Source organism: Marmota flaviventris, chromosome 2 (genome assembly GCF_047511675.1).
Source record: "Marmota flaviventris isolate mMarFla1 chromosome 2, mMarFla1.hap1, whole genome shotgun sequence".
Taxonomy (NCBI): domain Eukaryota; kingdom Metazoa; phylum Chordata; class Mammalia; order Rodentia; family Sciuridae; genus Marmota; species Marmota flaviventris.
The window spans coordinates 33,859,349-33,883,933 of NC_092499.1; the positions used below are offsets into that span (position 1 = coordinate 33,859,349).

At 37.1% G+C, this 24,585-nt stretch overlaps 2 protein-coding genes across 2 annotated transcripts; one reads left to right on the forward strand and one right to left on the reverse strand.

Moving 5' to 3' along the window:
- The first annotated feature begins 7,891 nt into the window (after positions 1-7,891).
- On the forward strand, positions 7,892-8,818 carry LOC114079418 (olfactory receptor 4E2). The gene has a single exon (XM_027920661.2). The coding sequence runs from the start codon at positions 7,892-7,894 to the stop codon at positions 8,816-8,818; it is 927 nt and encodes a 308-aa protein (XP_027776462.2).
- An 11,183-nt stretch (positions 8,819-20,001) lies between these two features.
- Or4e1 (olfactory receptor family 4 subfamily E member 1) lies at positions 20,002-20,946 on the reverse strand. The gene has a single exon (XM_027920658.1). The coding sequence runs from the start codon at positions 20,944-20,946 to the stop codon at positions 20,002-20,004; it is 945 nt and encodes a 314-aa protein (XP_027776459.1).
- Between the last annotated feature and the right edge of the window lie 3,639 nt (positions 20,947-24,585).

Here is a 24,585-nt window from a genome sequence, read left to right on the forward strand (position 1 = left end):
GGTGCTTTCAAAAAGAAAAAAGTAGATCAAGATAAGAAAAATTGTATGTGCTGGGGATTCTGGGTGGGTTTCAGTTTTAAATACATGCATCAACATAAACTGAGAAAGTGATGTTTGGGCAAAGACAGTAAGAGGTGAGGGAGTGACTATGGGATATCTGGGGAAGAGAATCTGAATAGAGGAAGAAGGCAGTGCAAAGGTCTTAATGTGGGACTTTGCTTCAAGTATTTGAGGACTACTGATGAGAATAACAGCTGGAGCTGAGCGAAGCAACAAAGTAGAGAGAGGTAGGAGACAAGGTCATAGAGGTGATGGATATCTGTATCATTTAGTCACTGTGAAGACCTTACTTTTACAATGAATGAATAGGAAGCCATTGAAAGTCTTTGATTAGTAGAATGACATGGTATGAACTGTGTTAATTTTTTTTTTTTGTTTTTGTAGATGGACACAATGCTTTTATTTTATTTATTTATTTTTATGTAGTGCTGAGGATTGAACCCAGTGCCTCACACATGCTAGGCAAGCACTCTGCCACTGAGCTACATCCCCAGCCCTGAACTGTGTGTATGTGTTTTTTTAAATACATTTTCTTTTAGGTATAGATAAACACAATACCTTTATTTATTTTATGTGGTGCTGAATACCTCGAAGCACTCCACCACTGAGCCACAAACCCAGCTCTGAACTGTGTTTAATAGGATTTCTCCCTGTTTATGTTAAGAACAGATTATTATTATTATTATTATTATTACCATTGTTATTATTATTTTGGTATTGGGGGTTGAATCCAGGGCATTCAACCACTGAGCCACATCCCCAGCCCTATTTTGTATTTTATTTAGAGACAGGTTTTCACTGAGTTGCTTAGTGTTTTGCTTTTGCCGAGGCTGGCTTTGAACTCATGATCCTCCTGTCTCAGCCTCACAAGACACTGGGATTACATGTGCGTGCCACCATGCCTGGCCATATTATTATTTTTAATAGTCAAAGTAGAAACATCATGACAGCACAGGGTGCAATGGGTAGGTACATTCTGATATGTATATGCACATGATGAAATGTTATTTAGACACATGCTTAAAAAGACTGAGTGAAGGGCTGGAGTTTTGGCTCAGAGGTAGAATGCTCTCCTACCATGCATGAGGCACCGGATTGGATTCTCAGTAACACATAAAAATAAAATAAAGTATTGTGTCCACCTATAACTAAAAAATAAATATTTTAAAAAAGAGTGAAAAGTAGAATATAAAATCATGTGTTTGTAATAAAAATAGAACAAATTAAAGTCTAGAGTATGATAATAATAATCAAGCTAGGTTGTGGGACTATGGGTATTCCTCCCATTAGATTTTCCTTTATGTAGTCATGCTGATTTTCTAAGAAGAACTTATGTCTAGTTGAATGTGGTGTTAAGGTAAGGGTCAAGCCAAGAGAAGCAGAGGCCAAAAGTCCAGGTTCAGCAAGTTGAGGGTAGAAGATACTGACGATCTAGAGGGGCAAGTTCAGTTGGAGAGTTGGAGAACAGAGGAACGAAGGTGTCAGAGGACTGGATGGGCAGCATTTGTTTGCTACTAATACAGTTGCACTTGCGGCTTTTCAGTTCTTTGAGTTCTCTGTGAGTGGTGGTCTACTACTACTAAGTCAATAAAAAAGATTTTTACCAAGTCTGGTGGTGCACACCTGTAATGCCACCTAATGGGGAGACTGAGGCAGGAGGATTGCAAGTTCAAGGTCAGCTTGGACAAGTTAGTGAAATCTTGTCTCAAAATAAAAAATAATAAGGGATGTTACTCATTGATACAGCACTTACCTAGCATGTGCAAGGTCCTGGGTTCCATCCTCAGTACTGAATAAAATAAATTTAAAAAAGAGGCAGATCTTTCCTTCTGTGCTGGGGGTTGAACATAGGGCTTTGTGTACTCTTGCTGAGTTATATCCTCAGCCTCAAAGAGGCATTTTTAACTCAAGGACTTGAATTTTGTATTTTCTATTTAACCTCCTTATTTTGCAAGCCCTAGGTTTAATTTCTTTCTATATGGAAGACTCCATCTGCCAAGTTATTCATCTGTATGTTCACTGGGTGATTCAAGGAGTCAAAATTGATGTGTTCATGGAAACATGGAACTGCTCAAATGTCACTAACAACATCTTTGTGGGCACATTTCTTTTCCTCAGGTTTATGGTCCATTCCAACACACATCACTTTTCCAAATTTTTTATTATGCTTCCTAAGCTATCTAGATTATTATTTTTAAAAAACTTTCAGGGGATAGGAAAGAGAAGAAAAAACTAGTATAATGGAGGTCAAGGACTGAGCAAGAATGGTGAAGTAGACAAAGTTGTGATGGAAAGGTTGAAGGAGGTGCTCTGCAACTCTTAGAAGAATAGAATCTTTAAATTTTTTTTTTTTTTTTTGTGGTGGGGGATACTGGGGATTGAACCCAGGGGTGCTTTACCACTGAGCTCCACCCCCAGCCCTTTTTATTTTATTTTGAGACAGAGTATTGCTAAGTTGCTGAGGGTCTTGCTAAATTGCTAAGGCTGGCCTCAAACTTGTGATCCTCCTGTCTCAGCCTCCTGAGTCACTGGGATTATAGGCGTCCACCAAGGCACCTGGCTAGAAGAATAAAATCTTAAGGGATAGGGATGTAGCTCAGTGATACAGCACTTGTCTAGCATGTGGGAGGCCCTGAGTTTGAACCCTGGCACTGCAAAATAAACAAACAGAATATAATCTTAAAAAACCAGGGGCTAGTGATATAGCTTAGGCATAAACACATATATGTGTGGGGCCTTAGGTCCAATCCACAGTAACCCCCTGCAAAAAACTCCCCAAACAAAAACAAAACAGAAGAGTGGTAAGTCTTCACTTTCAACAGGCACTGTATTCTTGTTTATTGTTTTCAATTATGTGGGTTTTTTTAGAAAGTTTAGAAAGTTTTTTTAGAAAGTTTTTAGAAACTGCTCAACATTTCTGCAGTGGCTTCTCTTCTCCTGGAGTATGGATCTTAGTCACTGCCAAAAATATTGTGGGCTGACTGTTGGGATCTCATCCCCTGATGAATCCAAGTGTTGGGGAAGTGGCAGTAAAGGTGGGCCTAGTCCCTGCCTTCAAGGGGTTAATATTTGGAGAGGCAGAGAATAATTCATGCATGCAAATAATTTGGATAAATCCAGTGCTATAAAGAAGATGAACCAGGTAATGTGTAATCAGGAAGTGTTTTTTTTTTTCCTTTTTAACAATCAGGAGGGTCTCCATGAGAGATATCTGGGACCTTAAAATTGGGAAAGGAGAGCCAAGGGAAAATCTGACGGAATAATTTCTCATGTGCTAAGATCCTGCTCTGACACTCACTTAATCTTGTTAACTTCCTTCCTTCCTTTTTTTTTTTTTTTTTTTGGTGCTGGTGAAGGAACCCAGGGTCTCAAGTATGTTAGGCAAGGCTCTACCCCTGAGTTACATCCCCATCCCCTCATTTATCTTTCACCTGCTTTTTCATGGTCTGGGTTTTAGGCTTCCGAAACTTACATGACCTACATTTTCACTTAGGGAAATTTTATTAGACATTTTCTCTCAGGGATGTCTTAGTTATCAATGAAAATGACCAAATTTTTATGCACTTCAAGTGCAGGCAATATGTTAAGCTTTTTTGTTACAGTTCTATGAAGCAGGGTTGAGTACTTTTATTTGTATAGTTGTGAAAAATGAAGGCCAGAAAGGCCAAGCTATTTTTCCCAAGTTAAATAATCTCAGAGTCAAAAATCTAGAACTAAAACTCTTTTTTTTTTTTGCTAACACTGTGTAGGTTGCTCTGGTAACTAAGATGTAACAGATGCCATCTGCTGCTGGAAAACAGCCTAGGGACATCAAGGGAATTATCTTGGTTTTGTAAGTTTAGGCATATCCCAAGATTCATACTTCCTGCTATATTTTTCTACAAAAGTAAAATGTGCATGATGAGCTTCAATTTTTAATGATGATCTCTGTGCCATGGAGACACTGAAGCCTGAAATTCTCCCCATTCTCTGCTTTTCAGTCCTTCCAACAAGAGACTCAGTCATCATTCATTCATACATATATATCTCTCATATATATATATATATATATATATATATATATATGTGTGTATATATATATATATATATATATATATATATATTCAGATATATGTATATATAATTAAACAGAAGAACTAGATTTAGTTCCCATTTTATAGCTCAGAAAACTGAGGTTCATGGAAGTAAATGCTAAAGATCACAGTCATTTGAAGGCACTGTATATAGTTTTATGACTAGCTTATGTCTTCTCCTTTCTTATTGAAAGTAAAAAGAGTTCTTGTTTCTCTGTTCTAATGCATTTCTGACCAATAGTGTATGGGAAAGATCCTCAGTAGCTCAGTGGTAGGGTGCTGGCCTAGTATAAACAAAGCCTTGGATTTATTTCCCAATCCATAAAAACAAAACAAAACAAAACCCAAAAGACAAAGAGTAAAAATACTCAAAGCATAATCTCTTAGACACAGAAGGGAAAAACTGCTTATAATTCCACAAAATCAGAATTTTAATTTCCTCTTCTTTCTCCTATGCATTCTTTTAATACTTTGTTTTTTTAAAACTCATGCTTAATACATAAACTTAAATAATTACAGAATATAATGTGAAAATTAATAAAACTTTAATATTCTTTTCAATTCCACACTTTAGGAGGTAACCTGTTAAAATTGGTGTGTATTCTTCACTATCTATCTTTTATCCTTTTAGGATTAAATATGTACAAATATAATTCATGAATCCACAGATATATTTGAATTTGTTCAAGTGTACGTACATACATAGATGCATCACATTTATATATATATATGTGCACACCCACAAATCTCTGACTCCTTCCTTTATTTCTTTTTTTCATTCATTCTTTTATTCCTTCTTCCAGGTATAAAATGTATTCATAATGGACTCTTTTTATTCGACAATATGCTGTTGACATTCCTTTAAGTTAGTAATTTGTAATTTTGACTATACATTGGGATCATTAAGGAACTTTAACAGTCCTGATGGGTCCAACTCCCAGAGATTCTGAATTAATTGTTTGGAGTGAGCCTGGGGCATCAAAATTTGTAAACATTCCTTAGGTGCTTTTAATATGTAGCCATGTTGAGAATCACTGCTTTAGGTTAATACACATAGATCTAACTCATTCTTATTAATGGCTCCATAATACTCCATACTATTAAAAGTATTTATCTATTCCTCTGTTGATGAGCATTCAGTTTGTTTCCAGTATCTTGTTTTACTAAAAATGCTTAAAAAATGTATCTTTAGTTACCAGTTTCTTTATTTCTGTAAAACATAGTCCTAGAACTAAAATTCCTTGGTCTAAAGTTATAAACATTTAAAAATTTAATTGGTCTTGCCAGATTATTTTCCAAAGAGTCTTAATAATATTTATTTTTAGTAGCAGCATGTAAAGAGTGCTTTATAGTTTTGTCAATTTGATGAAAGACAAAAATGTATTTTTTTCGTGTACTACTAAAGTTGAACATCTTTTTATTCATATTTACGTCTCACAAGTGTTTCCCTGTTCTTTTCCTATTTGTATTCTTTGCTCATTTTCAATTGAGTCGTTTGTCTTTTCTTATCAAGTTTTGAGATCCTTGAAGAAAGGAATGTTTTCTATTTTTAGACATACATGTTTTAATATTGTCTTCTGATTTGCTATTTGTCTTTTACATACATTTCAAATTGCTGAGAATGTATTTTTAAAGCTTATATGTATTATATTTCAATGTCTTTTCATGTTGGTAATCTTTTGTCACTATCATTCTTTCTATTGAAAATTTTAATTGTTGCATTGTAATTATATGTAACAGTGGGATTCATTTTGCCATATTTGTACATGCATATAACATCCTTTGATCAATCTCATTCCCCAGAACCTTCCCTTTCCTTCTCTTTCCTGCCCTGATTAACTTGCTGTACTCGACTGACCTCCTTCTATCATTATTATTTCAATTAGTTGTCACTATCATTCTTAATGGCTGTATACAATTCTAGTCAAGTTCTGCTACTGTTAGGTTTTTAAAAATAACATGATAGTTAATATTTTCTTGATTTTTGCTTTTTCTGTGAATTAATTGGATGGAGTGCATTTTTTTTTGCTTGTGTGATTTGTGATGATTATTTCCCAAAATGTTATAGTTTTTGGCCAGCCAACCACTATGGAACTAGAGGTAATATGACTTTAGTATTTGAACAATAATATCTCCTAGAGGACAACTCATATTACACTATTAAAAAAATTAAGTTATTTAAGTAACTTATTAACACCATTCTGAAGGGAGGATTGGATTCTTTTTTAAAATTTGGTTTGGTTGAAATAAAAATATTTTTGCCTACTTGCTGCATGTAAAACATCTACTGAGTGCTGTGAGTAGTAAGTCACATGTGTTTATTACTTTTTAAGAAAAAGTTTAATTTTATTGTGAGCTAAATTACATCTCTATTTTACTTTCCTTTACAATCAAGTACCATAAAAGAAATATGAAAGGGAAAAGGTAAGCTTTGGTCACATGAGGAAAGTTTTCTTAAAGGTTGTGCTCTTTGAGAGAGTCCAAGATAAAAGATGAATAGGATTTTATTAGTCAGCGATGAGGTGAGGAGAGTATACTTGGTTACAGGATATGTTTTCCTTTTTAAAAAAATTTGTTCTTTTTTAGATATACATGACAATAGAGTGTATTTTGGCATATTGTACATACATGTGCTAAGAGCCAAGTATATGATGCATGGCATTTTTGGTCGAAAGGTGACGCCAGCTAGCCATTGAGATGATATGATTATGTTAAGATTTGCATTCATATGGATATTGGACTCCTGCTGTTCACCTAGGCCGGCTACGGGACTCCTGGAGAGTTCCCATTGGTTGGGGAAGTACAGTAGGAGGGAGTTCCGGGGGAGGAGCGCGCCCGGCGGTCCGAGAGGAGGCCGCGTGTGTGGAAAAAATCTTCCCGGGCGGTACCGGACATTGGCGGCAGTTTCAAAAAATAAACTTTGTTCCTGCTTGAGTGGCTCGTGATTTTGTGCCCAGCCAGACTGCGGCATACATGGAGTATAATTTATTCTAATTAGGATCCTATTCTTGTGGCCATACATGGTACGGAGTTGCCCTGGTTGTGTATTCAAATACAAGGATAGGAGCGTTATGTCTGGTTAATTCTGTCTTTCCTATTCCTCTTCCCAATCCCTTCCCTTCATGCCCCTTTGTTTAATCCAATGGGCTTCTTCTATTCTTTCCTTCCCCACTCTCCCACAGGATGTGTTTTCTGAGTGGAAGGAAAATAATAAATAAAAACAAAGATTTTGAAAAATAGGTAGGTGGAGGTAGCATGCCTGGAGGAGAGCAAATTGTTTGGCTGGAGAGAAGAAAACAAATAAAAAATACACCACATTAAAAAAGTTAAGCATGCAATAAACCATTATAGGTTTTGAATGTGCATTTAATTTGATAGTAAGTTAAATACTGAGTGATTTTATTTAGGGATTGTATATTTTTGGAATGTTAATTTGATTCTATCAATGGATTCGTCTGAAATGAAAAGAGCCATTTAACTAATGGGTAAGAGTTTTGGGAAGTTTATTTATTCTTGTCAAATCTCACTGATCTCATCTGCAAGATAGGAGCAATTAAGCCTAAATAGAATGGTGTACATGAAGTGCTTAGCTTGGCTCCTGATATGTAGTGGGCATGTTGTAATAATTATTATTATAATTAAATAAGCATTTTAGATAGGAACACAGTATCATTTCAATGAGTTCCATTCCCATAATGTCAAAGTTAAATTAACTTTCACCCTCCTTCCCCTGCAAGTTCCTTTGGAAAGCTCATTGGATGGGAGCTCTAAACCAAACAAGAGTGCCTGAATTTGTCTTCTTGGGACTCACTGACAACTGGGTGCTGGAGATACTGTTTTTCGTGGCATTCTCAATCACTTATACGCTCACCCTTTTGGGGAACATTCTCATCATTATTACCATTTTCTTTACTCCACGTCTCCACACCCCCATGTATTTCTTCCTGAGCAATCTGTCCTTAATTGACATCTGCCACTCATCTGTCACCGTGCCTAAGATGCTGGAGGGTTTGCTTTTGGAGAGAAAGACCATTTCCTTTGATAACTGCATTGCACAGCTTTTCTTCCTACATCTTTTTGCCTGTGCTGAGATCTTTCTGTTGACCGTCATGGCGTATGATCGTTACGTAGCTATCTGCACTCCATTACACTACCCCAATGTAATGAACATGAGGGTCTGCGTACAACTTGTCTTTGCTCTCTGGTTGGGGGGCACTGTTCACTCACTAGTGCAGACCTTCTTGACCATTCGTCTGCCCTATTGTGGCCCCAACATTATTGACAGCTATTTCTGTGATGTGCCTCCCGTCATCAAGCTGGCCTGCACAGACACGTACCTCACAGGAATGCTGATCGTGTCCAATAGTGGAACCATCTCTCTCACTTGTTTCCTGGCTTTAGTGACTTCCTACACAGTCATCCTGGTTTCTCTTCGAAAGCAGTCAGCTGATGGACGTCGGAAAGCCCTGTCTACCTGCTCAGCCCACTTCATGGTGGTCGCTCTTTTCTTTGGGCCATGTATTTTCCTCTACACTCGGCCAGACACCAGCTTCTCCATTGACAAGATGGTGTCTGTCTTCTACACTGTGGTCACCCCTTTGCTGAATCCTCTCATTTATACCTTGAGGAATGAGGAGGTAAAAAGTGCCATGAAGCAGCTCAGGCAGAGACAAGTTTTTTCATGAAATATATCCTGGGCATTGGGATAATTGTGGCCACATCCTTCATGAGAAAGAAAAAAAATGAAAGAAAAGAAGAAGATGAATTAGGGCAGGGCAGACTTCTGCATTAAAGAGAGACACTCAGTAATCATTTAAATAAAGGAAAAGTTTGTAGTGGAACATGTAAGGAAAAAGATCCCTGAGAAGGTTAAAGAACACTTTACCAGTGAAAGAATACCATGGAGAACCCAGTTCAGTTTCATTGTGGGGAACAGGTGCCGCGGTGAGGAGCTCCCCTCCTGGGTCGTTGGCTTTGGGAAGCTGTGCATCACTCTTGTGTTTGATACCTTACAGTGGTTTCAGTTTTGCTTTCAAACACATTTTCAATAAAATAAATAAGGCTTTACTGACTCATGTTGAATTACACTTTTGAATGTGCACCTTTCATTATGACTAGAACTATTTTACACTTTTTATAATACTTTGATTTTGAAATCAGGGTAAAGATGTGTAAAGAGCTTATTTTTAAAGTAAACTTTATTCAGGTAAAATTTATGTTACATAGGATGTGCACATTTTAATTGTATAGTTTGACAGATTTTTTTTTTTGTGTGTGGGGGGATATGGTCTTTCTGTGTTGCCTAGGTTGGTCTCAAACTTGTGCTCATGCTTCAGCCTCCCAAGTAGCTGAAACAACAGGCATGTGCCACCACGCCTGGCTCAGTTTGATGTTTTGACAGGGGTACACATACACCCATGTAACAGCCTCTCCAATCAAGGTATAAAGCACTTTTACCACCGCAAAGTTTTATTGAGGCCCTTCCATCTCCATACAAGTATCTGATTTTTGTCATTATAGATAAGATTGGTTTTTCCTAGAGTGTCGCATACATTGAATCATAGGATATATACTTTTCTGGGCCAGACTTATCTTGTTGTGTGTGCTGTTTCTGAGACTAATCCGTGTTTTTGTGGGTAATCTATAGATTAATTTGGGAGAGTATTATCTAAACAATAATCAGTTTCCCAGTTTATGAATTTATTTATTTAGGGTAATTTAATGTCTCTCAGCAATGTTAGTCATTTTCACTTGTAATTAAACATATTTCAAAATTTGTCCCTAAGTATCATATGTTTTCTGATCCTATTGTTAATTTTATTTTCATTTGCTTATTGTAGTATGTAGGAATACAATTTATTTGTATATATTAACTTTACGCCTATAGCATTGCTAAATTCACTTACAAGTTTCCATTAGATTTTTTTTTGTGTGTGTGTGTGTGTGGTGCTGGGGATTGAACTCAGAGGCACTCAACCACTGAGTCACATCCCCGCCATTTTTATTTTATTTAGAGCCAGCCTCTCACTGAGTTGCTTAGTGCCTCACTTCTGCTGAGGCTGGCTTTGAACTCGTGATCCTCCTGCCTCAGGCTACTGAGCTTCTGGAATCACAGCTGTGAGCCACCACACCTGGCTTGATGAGATTTTTTGCAGTGCTGGAGGTCAAATCTGGAGCCTTGTGTGTGGTAGGTATCACTCTATCACAGGACTACTTCCCCAGCCTTCTGCAGGTTTCTAGAGCTTTTTGCATTCACAATGGTGTCATCTGCAAATAAGGATGAATTTTCTTCTTCCTTTCCAATCTTTATGATAATTATTTCTTTTTCTTGTCTTGTTGTACTGATAGGGTTTTCCAGGTCAGTGGCTAGTAGAAGTGATGAGAACAACTTTGTTCCTGATTACAGGGAAAAGCTTTCAGTATTTCACCATCCGGTATGATGTCAACTATAGGGTTCTGCTAGGTGTTCTTTGTAAAACTCTTTTAAGTAATTTGCTGTGAATTTTTGACATGAATGAATACTGGATTTTTAAAAAAAAATTGTTCTAATTAGTTGTACATGACAGTAGAATGCATTTTGACACATCATACATAAATGGAGTATAACTTCTCATTCTTCTGGTTGTACATGATGCAGAGTTACAATGGTTATGTAATCATATATGCACATAGGCTAATACTGTCTAATTCATTTTATTATCCTTCCTACTCCCACACCTCCTCCTCTCTCTTCACTTCCCTTTATCTAATCCAAAGTAGCTCTATTCTTCTCTAGCCCCTCCCCTTTTATTATGATCTAACATCCACATATCAGAGAAAACATTCAACCTTTGGTTTTTTGGGGCTGGCTTATTTCACTTAGCATGATATTCTCTAGCTCCATCTATTTACTGGCAAATGCCATCATTTCGTTCTTTTTTCTGGCTGAGTAATATTCCATTGTGTATATAGACCACATATTTTTGAGAGTTTTTTGGAGGTTCTATCAGGAGAGTGCAGCTACTTGTATACCCTTGACTTAAGAATGGTCCTTTGGGAGGGAAGCACAGGGAACGGTGAGGGAGGAAGGGGACACCAGCCTAGCCAGCCAGATCAGCTGAATCAACCCTGGCGATCAGTGGGGTGACAGATGTCGCAGCCAGATCGCCCTCACATCTACTACATTTTCTTTACCCATTCATCTGTTGACGGGCACCTAGTTTGGTTCCATAGCTTAGCTATTGTGAATCAAGCTGCTACAAACATTGATGTGGCTGTGTCACTGTAGCATGCTGATTTTAAGTCCTTTGGGTATAGATGAAGGTGTAGGATATCTGGGTCAAATGGTGGTTTCATTCCAAGTTTTCTGAGGAATCTCCATTCTGCTTTCCATAGTGGTTGCACCAATTTGAAGTACCACAAGCAATGTATGTGTGTGCCTTTCCCCCCACATCCTTGTCAACATTCATTGTTGCTTGTATTCTTGATAATTGCCATTCTAGTGGAGTGAGATGAAATCTTAGAGTAGTTTTGATTTACATTTCTCTAATTGCTATAGATGTTGAACATTTTTTCATATATTTCTGAATGGGATAGTTTTCCTGATTTCTCTTTCAGTGGAATCACTTATGTACAGGAATACAATTGATTTATAGATATTAATTTTGTTTCCTGCTACTTTACTGAATTCATTTATGAGTTCTAAAATGTTTCTGGTGGATTTTTGGATCTTCTAAATATATAATTATGTCATTGACAAGCAGTGATAGCTTGAGTTCTCTTCCTATTTGTATCCCTTTAGTTTATTTCTTCTGTCTAAATGCTCTAGCTAGAGTTTCAAGGACAATGTTGAATAAAAGTGGTGAAAGAGGGCCTCCTTGCCTTGTTGCAGTTCTTAGAGGGAATGCTTTTACATTTTCCCCCACTAAGAATGATGTTGGGGGTACTGGGGTTGTGGCTCAGTGGTAGAGCATTTGCCTGGCATGTGTGAGGCCCTGGGTTTGATCCTCAGCACCACATATAAATAAATAAAATAAAAGGTCCATTTACAACTAAAAACTTAAAAAAAAAAGAATGATGTTGGGGGAGCTGGGGTGGTAGCTCAGCAGTAGAGTGCTCGCCTAGCCCATACGGAGGCCTGGGTTCAATCCTCAGTACCACACAAAAATCAATAAATAAAATAAAAGGTATTGGGTATTGTGTCCAACTACAACTAAAAAAAAAAAAAAAAAAAGAATGATGTTGGGCCTGGGGATATAGCTCAGTTGGTAGAGTGCTTGTCTCACATGCACAAGGCCCTGGGTTCAATCCCCAGCACCACAAAGGAAAAAAAAATGATGTTGGCCTTGGGCTAAGCATAGATAGCTTTTACAACACTGAAGTATGTTTGTACTATCCCTAGTTTTCTAGTGTTTTGGATATGGAGGGGTGCTATATTTGTCAAATGCTTTTTATGCATCTATTAAGATGATCATATGATTCTTGTCTTTAAGTATATTGATATGATGAATGACATTTATCAATTTCCATATGTTGAACCAACCTTGCTTCTCTGGCTTGAAAGCCCTTTATCCTGGTGCACTATCTTTTTAATATATTTTTGTATGGAATTTGCCAGAAATTTATTGAGAATTTTCAATGTTCATCAGGGATATTGGTCTGAAGTTTTCTTTTCTTGATGTGTCTTTTGTCTGGTTTTGGTATCAGGATGATATAAGCTTTATAGAATGATTTTGGAAGGATTCCCTCCTTTTCTATTTCATGGGATAATTTGAGGAATATTGGTGTAAGTTCTTCTTTAAAGGTCTTGTAGAGCTTGGCTGAAAATCCATCTGGTACTGAACATTTTTTTCTTTTGGTACTGGGGATTGAACTCAGGGGCACTTAACTACTACTGATCTACATCCCCAGGCCTATTTTGTATTTTATTTAGAGAAGGGTCTGAGTTGCTTAGCACCTGGCTTTTGCTGAGGCTGGTTTGAACTCATGATTCTCCTACCTCACCCTCCTGAGCCTCTGGGATTAAAGGTGTGCACCACAGTGCCCAGATCTGGGCTTTTCTTAATTGATAAGCTTTTGATGGCATCTTCTATTTCATTGCTTGAAATTGATCTGTTTAAATTCTGTATGTCCTCCTAATTCAGTTTGGTAGGACATTTATCTCTAGAAATTTGTTGATGTCTTCAAGATTTTCTATTTTATGAAATTTAAATTTTCAAAATAGTTTCTGTTTATCTTCTGTATTTCAGTAATGTCGTTGTGATATTTCCTTTTCATCATGGGTTTTAGTAATTTGAGTTATCTGTCTCTTTTTCTTCATTAGCATGGCTACGGATTTATCAACTTTATTTATTTTTTTAAAAAGCCATGGCTTTTAAAGATACCAGAAAGACACCACCACCAGCCGTTATGTGAAATTTCTGGAGATCGTGTGAACTGACTTGATCAGAGGCATAAAGGAAAAGAATCTCAAGTGAAAGGACCTGTAGACATGCCTATCAAGACATTGAGAATCACTACAAGAAAAATGCCTTGTGGTGAAGGCTCCAAGACATGGAATTGTGTCCAGATGAGAATTCATCCACAAGCGACTAGTTGACTTGCACAGTCCTTCTGAGGTTGTTAAGCAGGTTACTTTCATCAGTACTGAGCAAGGTGTGGAGGCTGAAGTCACCATCACAGATGTCCAAGTCAACTATTTTAATAAATTGATTAAAAAATGATTTGTTAAAAAACTGATTTCATAAGCAGTCAAACCCAGTGGTGCATGCCTATAATCTCAGATACTTGGGAGGCTGAGGCAGAAGGATTGGGAGTTCCAGGCCAGCCTCAGCAATTTAGTGAGACCCTGTATTAAAATAAAAAGTAAAAAGAGATGGGGATGCAGTGGTAGAGTGCTCCTGGGTTCAATCCTCACTACTTTAAAAAAGATTCAGAAAATGATTTGAAATATCAGTTTTTGTTTTTGATGGTTGTAATAGCAAGGACATTCCGAAAAAAAAATTCTGTATTAAAAGAGAGTACAGACCTATATCTCATGTGACTGTCTCTGTTGTAAGATTATATAAGATTATGTGAAAAAACTAAGTCTGTCCAAAGTTCTATGTTTGTATAAGTTCAAGCTTTTGCTAGGTACTAAATAAAAGTATTTATTACAAAGCATTCATTTGTATCTTCTAACATTGATTCTTTTCATCCCATAACACATAGTGGTCTAGATGGTTTTTCTTAAACATAGTGTACATACAAGTTACCTGGGGGCCTTTTAAAATGCAGGTTTTGATTGAGAACATATGGATTGGAGCCTGAGATTCTGCATTTCTAACAAGCTTCTAGGTGATGCTGCTCTGAAGACCATAAGTGCAAGTCTCCATAAAACAATCCTGGAACTTTTCTCAATCTTTCCATACCCAAGGCTTGTATATAATGCTTTTGAATTTCTAGGTTGTTTTTTCTTAGTAATATGAATGAAAAAAATAGGAGTCAGAATACACAATTTGTACTTCTTTTATTTTATAAAAATGTTAATATCAAAATATAGGAAACTGTACTGTTAAATAAAACAGAAATAAAAATTTGTAAGGATTGAGCAATGCATGTTTCAGAAAATAGTGATGAGCTAGTTATTATAATTAAAAACTAAATTTAGCTTGAACATATTGGAATTCTAGATTTAAAAAGAAATAAAGGAATACAGATGGTGTGCTAGGCATAGAGCGAGGGTTCCCCAAAGATGGGTACAACCTAATCCTTGGTACCTGTCAACGTGTTAGGTTGCATGGCAAAGGAGAATTAAGGTTGTAGATTGAATTAAATTTGCTAATCAGATGGCCCTGAGACAGGGCTAATAGCCTGCATTTTCCATGGACCCACTTTCATCACAAAAGACTCTTAAAGATGGGGGAAGGAGCAGAATAAGAGAATCATAAGGGGACTTGGCCATGGACAGGATGCAAAGATTTCCACATTGTAGACTTTGAAGATGAAGGAAGTGGGCCACTAGCCCAGGAATGCAAGTGGCCACTAAAAGCAGCAAAGAAAAGAAAATGGATTTTCTCCTTGCGCTTTCCAAAAGTAATGCAGCTCTGTTGACAACTTGATTTTAGCCCAGTGAAGTTTTGTATTGAACACATGTGCTATAGAACTGTAAGATGATAAATTTTTTTTTTTTTGCTTTAAGTTACTAAGTTTGTGGTTATTTGTTATAGCAGCAATAGAAACTCAATAGAGGTCTTTTTTTTCCCCCAATACAGGAAGCATATGTGCCTCTATGAAAAAATTACAAAGCTATGCTAAAGAAACTTGAAGAGATGGAAAAATGTTTATGTTTTTTGCATAGGCATAAAAACATTGTTAATGTAATGGACCTTCTTCAATAAATATTAAATTTGGTATATAGTACTTATCATAAAAAGCCTACAAGATATTTTGTGTAAAATTTCCAGGAATATTCTAAAATTTACTTAGAAAAGAAATACAGGTGGAAATAGTTAAAAGTAGGGCATGGACTTATATGATTTCAGAACTATTGATTTCCTAAATTTACTAGTTTCACTCATTGGGATGAAGGATCTCAGTTTATTGTAGAATGGGCATTCATCAGAAGAGGGTTCCATGAAAAATTTCTTAGGTAGGAGGACAACATACTGTGACTGAGGGAAGTAGGAGGAAATATAAATGAGTCCTCTATAAATGGTCAGAGGGCTACTATACAAAGTAGTTATAATATCAACTTTATTGAAACTGATGCAATGAAGTAGAGTATACTGATATTAAAACTATAACTGATATTCCTTAGCTTATTCTGAAAGGCATTTGGAATGAATGGAGGCCTTTGGTTGTGTCAGTCAGCTTTCATTGCTGTGACAAAATGTCTGACACAAACAACTTAAAGGAAGAAAGATTTATTTTGTCTCATGGTTTCAGTCCATGGTCAGCTGGCTCCATTGTTTTGGGCCTGAGGTGGGGAAGAATATGATGGCAGAAGGGGATGGCAGAGGAAAACTGTTCATCCTGTGGCGTCCAGGAAGCAGAGGGAGAGAGAGAGAGGAAGGGACTAGGGACAAGCTATGATCACTAAGGAGATGCTCCCAAGGACATACTCTATATCTAGGTTTTACTTCCTACGATTTCTACCACCTCCCAATAGTCCATTCAACTATAAATCTCTCAATGGCTTAATCCATTGATGTGGTCAGAGACCTCAAAATCTAATCACTTTTCCAAATCCTTACCCCTGAACATCGTCACACTGGGGAAACCAAGCCTTCAGCACGCATGAATTATTTGGGGGACACTTAATATCCAAACTATAACAGGTCATTATTTTATAATTATTCTGTTCACTTGTATAAATGGTGCTTATTATGGAGATCAGGACTCCAGATAATGTGAACATCCGTACATCATAGGCACACACAATACAGAGTGACTGACTCATTAACCTTAACTAAAAGTCAATGAAAGATTGAAACGACAAAAGTACTCAAGTGGAAAAAGAGCCAGTAGCAATTTTCAAAGCAAATCAGGAGAAGATCATGAAATATTTAAATATCACTACTTGCAAATTGACAAACAAGTGTAGAATATTGTCAATCCCCTACGATTCTCACAAAAACCCACATTAGTTTTATTTATCTATTATGCAATAAAGCTCAGATATTATTACCTTACACAAGTTGAAAACTGAGAAAAATGATCTAATTATACTTTGCCATCTGGACTTCTATATGCAAAAGTATTCATATACATTAATATCTTTCATGCATAAATGAATTCCCAGTGCTTTGTTTATTTGTATTATGGAAATACTGGTTACTATAGTCTATAACCAGAAGATTGTTGCAGTCTGAGAAATTTAACTGTTGAATAAAAAGTTGCTGAACAAATTTTTATATTGATAAATAAAGGCCTCCCTTTCTTCTTTAAGTAAGTCAACTACAAAGCCAAGACATTTTCATTTTATTCTTTATTTTCTGATTATGTAATGAGTGACTCAATACATTTTAATATTATCCCTGAGTTTAAACTATTTTCTGAAAAATGGAGAATGTTTAGTTTTACCTCCTCAGAGAGTTGTGAAAATTATTGTGATTGAAAATGGACAGTATTATAAATTTTGCTTGCTATGAAAAAATAAGCCAACAGGATCATTCTGTCATAGTGTTACCAGATACAGCCTTAACGAGTGTCAGGAAGCACTGTCTTGTCTATCATATTGAATACGTTCCTCTGTGTGGCTGATTCCTGCAGAGAGCCATTCCACACGGGTTCTTCAGAAAGCTCTTTCTCCTTATTGCCTGACCTTCCTATAAGAAAGCATTTATTTCATACAAATTCCATAATTCTCTAATTTGGTTTAGTTATTCCACCAACCAGTACCAATAAACAGTTTTCTACTATCCAGAGAGTTACCTTTGGGAAAGAGACTGCTCTATTACCCATTAGATATGTTAACCTGTGTTATCTGAAAACCCCTCCTGGCCTCTGGATAACTGAAATGGTTTGTGTAGCTTGAATTTCTTCCTTAACACATTTTCTGGCAAAAGTATCATTAAAAGTGGAGTCTTGGTCACTGTAGTATGCTGGTTTTAAGTCCTTTGGGTATAAACAGAGGAGTGGGATAGCTGGGTCAAATGGTGGTTCCATTCTAAGTTTTCTGAGGAATCTCCATACTGCTTTCCATAATGGTTACACCAATTTGCAGGCCCACCAGCAATGTATGAGTGTACCTTTCCTTCCATTCTCTCCAGAATTTATTGTTGCTTGTATTATTTTTTTAATATTTATTTTTTAGTTGTAGTTGGACACAATACCTTTATTTTATTTATTTTTATGTGGTGCTGAGGATCAAACCCAGAGCCTCATATGTGCTAGGCAAGCACTCTACCGCTGAGCCACAACCCCAGTCCTGTTGCCTGTATTCTTGATGATTGCTATTCTGACTGGAGTAAGATGAAATCTTATATCAGTTTTGATTTGCATTTCTCTAATTGCTAGAGATGTTGTACATTTTTTCATATTTTGTTGATCAATTGTATTTTTTCTTCTGTTAAGTGTTTGTGGGATTCTACATCATGTACAATCAGAAGAACAAGAAATTATACTCCATTTATGTATGATGTTCCAAAGCGCATTCTACTGTCATGTATAACTAATTAAAACAAATAATAAAAAAGTGGAGGCTTTTTTTTTTTTTTTTGGGCCAGAGGTTTATGGATTATATCCTCACTGGTGGGCTAGGAAATCCCAGCTGAATTTCAGAGTGACTTTCTTAAAGAGTCAGAAGGAAAGGTTGGTGTCCAACATGCTACGGTCTTTTGTAAATTGGATGTATATGAGACACTATTGCCTGCAATTCTTTCTTCATATTCCTTGTGTCCCCTGCCTACTCAGCACATGTCACTCTGAGTGTGGGTCTCCACAGCTAAATTTAAAGTGTTGGCTTATAGAACATGTCTCATTCAAGTTGGTATTTTTTTCTAACTCTTAGAGCAATTTTGGGTGATTATTAAGGTTGCAGTAAAGAATGCTCAGTTGAATGACTTCTCTCCATAATGAATAAAATGATTTTATTAAGATGTAAATCACAGCCGGGGTTGTGGCTCAGTGGTATAGCACTTGCCTAGCATGCATGAGGCAATGGGTTCTATCCCCGGAACCACGTAAACATAAAAAATAAAGGTATTATGCCCATCTACAATTAAAAAATTAAAAAAAGATGTAAATCACATCCTGCCATTTCTCTGCTTACATCATCTGAACAAGCCATGGGCTTTCCCAGCATTGGTCTTTGTACCTGCCATTTCCTCTGGTTGGATTGTCCATCACCTCTCTTTCCTCATGGTTGGTTCTTTTTCATTTTTTTTAATTTCAGCTTAAATTAACCCAGAGAGGCCTTCCTTGTCCAATCAGTCTAAAAACATTCTAGTCTCTTCCATATCTCCTGCTCTATTCTTATACAGAATTTGTCATGTCTGTAATTACCATATGTTTATTGATATTTTCATTTTTCTTTTCACTAGATATAGGATGGAGAGACCTATATGTATGTTTTGTTTGTTACTATAAACCTAGTACCTAGCACAAATTAGGTGCTCAGTAAATATTTGCCAAATGAATAAATAATAAAACATTTCATTGCTCTGATGGCAGGTTTCACTGAAAACTTCTTGAGAGTGTTAGAAATTTCAATGGTTAAAAGTCTTCTTTGTCACCAAAGTCATATGTGGGCTTACTTTGTCTGATTCACCAGTTTTTGCTAAGCTTTTAGGCAAGCATTTAAGTGAAGATGTAGGTAAGAGCTTTCCAGAAATCTGAAGGTTTGCTTAGATCTTGGTTATCACTGTAACAGAAAAGCAGGGACAGTCAGCATGATGTATTGAAGACAGCTTGAGTTGGTGTTGATACGCTTGGGTTTAAATCCTGTCTTTGAACCCAAATTCAAAGCCACTCAACTAGGAAACATTCTCACTTTCTATTTTCATCACACCCTAAACTCCAAGAAGCAGGGACTATATGTATGTTTTATTTGTGAGTATAAACCTAGTACCTAGCACGAATTAGGTGCTCAGTAAAAATTAGTCAGTATTTCCTAGATGGGTGACTTTGGGCAGTCTATTTGCTCTCTTTGAGCTTTAGTTTTGTCATGTGCAAATAAACACAATACCTACCTCACAGGGTTGTTGTGAGAATTAAATGCACAGTGCCTAGAACAAGTTACAGGAAATGGAAGGTATTACTAATCACTGCTATTGCTGATTGTTAGATATGGGGCCAGAGGATAATTTTACAAGTCCTATAGTCTGATAAATATGGTATATAATGCATTCTTTGTCAGACATTTCTTTGACTTGGAGCACCAGGCATTCTGAGGGCTTAGACATTTTCATTATTTTTCTTTCCTATCCTTCCTCCCCATTATCTTGTTCAAGGCATTCTTCATGTCTTCATTCCTTAGGGTGTAGATGATGGGGTTTAGCAGAGGGGTGACAGCAGTGAAAAACACAGACACCACTTTGTCCTCTGGGAGGCTGGTGGATGGGCGGGAATAGATGAAGATGCAGTGTCCCAGGAACAGTGTGACCACGGTGAGGTGGGCTGCACAGGTGGACAGGGCCTTCCGCCTGCCCTCAGAGATCTGCTGCCGCAGACTCACCAGGATGACTGCATAGGACACCACAAGGACCACAAAACAGACCACGGAGATCAGCCCACTGTTGGAGACGATGAGGATCTCAATGATGCGGGTGTCAGTGCAGGCCAATTTGATCACCTGCGGCACGTCACAGAAGAAGTTGTCAATCTCATCAGGACCACAGTAGGGCAGCTTGATGGTGAGGGAGGTCAGGGATATGGAGTGGATGGTTCCTCCTGCCCACAGGGCCACAGCCAGCAGCACACATACCTTCCAATTCATCACTGTCATGTACTGCAGGGGTTTACAGATGGCCACATAACGATCATAGGCCATGACGGTGAGGAGGAAGATCTCTGTGCAGGCAAAGAGGTGCAGGAAGAACATCTGGGTCACACAGGCATCAAAGGAGATGAGCTTCTCCTCTGACCAGGTGTCTCTCAGCATCTTGGGCACAGTGACAGTGGAGTGGCAGACATCGATAAAGGACAGATTGCTGAGGAAGAAATACATGGGGGTATGGAGCTGGCGGTCATAGATGATAGTGATGACAATGAGGATGTTCCCGAGTAGAGTCAGGACATAGAAAACGAGAAATATGGAAAACATAGCCATCTGCACCTTCTGATTTACAGATAAACCTCTAAGCCAAAAATATGTCACTAAAGAAGTTTGATTGAGTAGGAAAGCCTCTTCCATTCTCTTTGTTGAATACTCCTGCAGAGAAGTAAAAAAAAAAAAAAGTCAGTATTAACACTTCATATCTGCATTAATCATTTAGTTACTGAATTTCTTGTGTGCTTATGGTTTCTATCTCTACCTAGAATTTATAGTTAATTGTTTTGTGTTTCTCTTTCCTTCCCTCCTTTCCTACCTTCTTTCTGTCTTAATTTAATTTAATTAAATATTTTTTTTTTTTTTGGTGCTGGAGATTTGATGCTAGCTTGCACATGCTAAGCACTAGCTCTACCACTGAGTTACACCTCTAACTAACCCTGTGTTCCTTAAATCATGCTGAATGCATAGTAGGTGCTGAACACTCACTTATGGAATAATAATACAGTGGAGAATCTCTATTCACTAAGACTCATAAATCCACCTTGAAGAGGGAGATGGAAAGACCAATCATGCTATTCTTCCCTTATTATAGCAAGATCTCAGTGCTTAGATTTAGGTTATGGATTTTTGCAAGAGGAGGTAGTAGGGTTCTCCTTACCATAAATAAGTAGTTTGTTCAAGGTCCCATAAATCTGACCTCAGACATAATTTCTGGACTACACTTTTCACTAACCCAACATACCTGCTCCCCTGATGTCAGAGACTGTACTTTCTGAGATGACGCTTTCAGAGGGCAGCATCATTTCATGAAGCGACTGGATAACTGACAATGTGATTGTGATGCTTTTGAACAATTATTTAGAAGAGGGCGAATAAAACTCTGGAAATCTTGGAAAATCTGGAGAGAGCGTAAGGAGGCTTGCTAGTCCTCCAGCCCTCCGCTGAAGTAGGCACCTCCTTCTTAAACTGGAGCTCAAGGTCTAGGCCCACTAGCCTCATGATCTTGACTAGATTACCTCTAGCTTTTTTCAAATTCTGATTCTATTGTCTGTGCTTAGATATCAGGGCTTAGATTTAAGTGATCGATTTTGACTGGAGGAGATATTAAGGTATCCCTACCATAAGTAAGTAATTTCTGGTTCACAAGTAAATCAAAACTTGTTATTTTCTTTTAGATTAGCCTATGTACCATCCAGTGTCACTATTTTTTAAAATAACATATATGTGTTATACAGAGCCACAGAATTTTTAGTTCTTAAAGGGACTTGAGAGTTTCTATAATTTTAAATATTTTTTTCCTTTTACAAATAGGGAAAACGAGGCACAGATAGGCAAGGCAATTGGATGTGGGTCTTAAACTTAGGTCTCCTGACTCCTGGTCCAGGCTTTATCCACTCTATCTCTACTTGGATCTGAAATTCTATGGTGGTTGGAATAACTGGGGAGTTAAGTAGAATGTCTTAGTGACCTTCTTCCTCTCCAACGTGTCCCAAATCCACTTGAGGGTGTGATTTATGGGAGTTTTGCCCCATCATCCTGCCTTGGTACACAGCCTTCCAGGAGTGTCCCACCCTTGGAGACTGTTTCTTGTGTTTCCTTGGGCCCCTCCCTCTTATGCTACCTCCTGCCTATCACAGATCAATAAAGTGCTTTGTATCAGCCCTTGAGATCAGGCTCTCTGCCAGACAAATCAATAAACTCACATCGCTCATGGAAAAAAGGCTAGAGAAAGCTTCTTTTCTGCTCTAGCTTTCTCTTTTTCTCACATATTTCCTGTATCTCACCAGGCAGATCTCCTGCAGTTAATGGCTCCTTTCGCTGTTTATATCAGAGGACAAAATGATAGTGTCAAAGCAAGGAGCTAGCAAGGTAGATCTGTGATATGTTTTTGTTTGGGGGCAGGAGAAGTCTTTCAATTAACACTTAAACATTAAATGGGTCTGATGCTTTGATTAATACTCATTGTAACATCTTAATACAGTTATGGATTAATTTTACTCTTTAGAAACTTTTCTTAGAGCATGAATTTAAAGCTTTTTCTCCAAACAACAACAACAACAACAAACAAACAAACAAAAAACCCCAAAACTATTTTAAGTGTTAAAAGATTTACGTATTTTCCTGGTTGCAAAATCGAAAAGGAGAATCCTGACCAGGAATGGAGCCAGAGGTGTATTTTAAGTTCAACATGAGAAATTTCTGCTGTACAGGTAGAAATGTGTGTGTGTGGACTGAAAACCAAGTGTGCAATAAAGACTTCTATCTCCTCCTCATAGGAGATGGGTAAGCATTTAAAACTTTTTCTACTATCAGCATTTTTTTCCTATTTTTTGTGGAACCACAGGGAAAAAAACACTTTGAAAAATGGAGCTATGTTTGACTGCAGTAGAAATTTGGTGTTAGTTTATGTCAAGAATATGGTGCACAAACTACATACATTTCAGGAGAAGGGGGGAAATTATTAAGAGCAAAACTAGAATAGAACTAAAATGCTTATAAAACTCACCCTGAGTGGTTTCTGATGCTTTCAGTACTGAAAATGACTGAATTGTTAGTCCTGTAGTGTCAATACCAGGAGTATCATCTTCCAGTGGAAATAAGAATCTATATGGAGTTGGACAAGTCAAATAACCTCATTTACCTTGATTTTTCCATAAGGAAGCTGAGCTCTCTTGAAGTTCCTTTGGGTCTTGTTCACAGTTGGTGACAAGTCACAGCAGATATACTGGGTGATATTTCCTGGTGAGAGGTACGATTTCAGGATTTTTCAGAGATGAAAAGAATCACACGTTTGTTCCTATGGTCTCATATTTTGCTTTCAATACATAGAGGCATGTTGCTCTGCAGGAAGATGTTATAGGATTGGTTTCCAGTTGAGGATGTGGTATAGGATTAAAAGACATAATCACCCATTTCTGGAGGCCATGCTAGTTTATCAGGGAGCTTCTAAAACAGAACCTTAACTAGTTATTCAGAAAACCAGTGTTGCTGGAGCATCTTCCTTCCACTTTAGCACACTTGTTAGCTGCCAAGTTTTGTATTGTTGTTTTTAGATGGAATATTCTACCTTAAATTACTGAAAGTGAATCATAGAGAAAGAAGGCAGCAGGGATTGGCAGCTGTAGTGCTGGTGTTTTCTACCTGAATTATATAGGCTTTATGCACATGGAAGCTTTTCAGCAATGATATCAGCTTGCCCTGTTTAGTAGGTAGAAAAGTTAATTCTATAGGGACTGACGTAACAGTCTTTGCAGTCACTAAGAGAATTTAATGAAAATGCAGGACTTAATCACCTAAATCTTTAGAAGGTACACACACACACACACACACACACACATGATTAAATGAACTGCTATTTAGTGATTATCTATTAAGTGCTAATTATTAGGTGATGTGCTTTCATGTTTTCTTATTTAATTCATATAAAAACAGAAATGAGAGAAGGGTAATGGAGATGATATTTTAGTTTTTAAAAAACATTTATTTTTTAGTTGTTGGTTTGACTTCTTTATATAACTCAAAACAATTTTCTGACTAGGTCATATTAAGCAATGGAAAGTTATCATAAAGACATAATTATAATCAGCATCTTTGACAGCTGATTTGCTACTGAAAGTTCCATTTGCAGAAGAGAAAGTGTTCAAGACTATCACACACACTAAACTTCTTAGAAGTATATCAATTTGATTATATTACAGAGAATATGAATGTTCTTTAATTCCTTTGAAGTGAATACTTCTGATTGACACTATAATGTGGTTTTATCTCTTTGAATTTTAT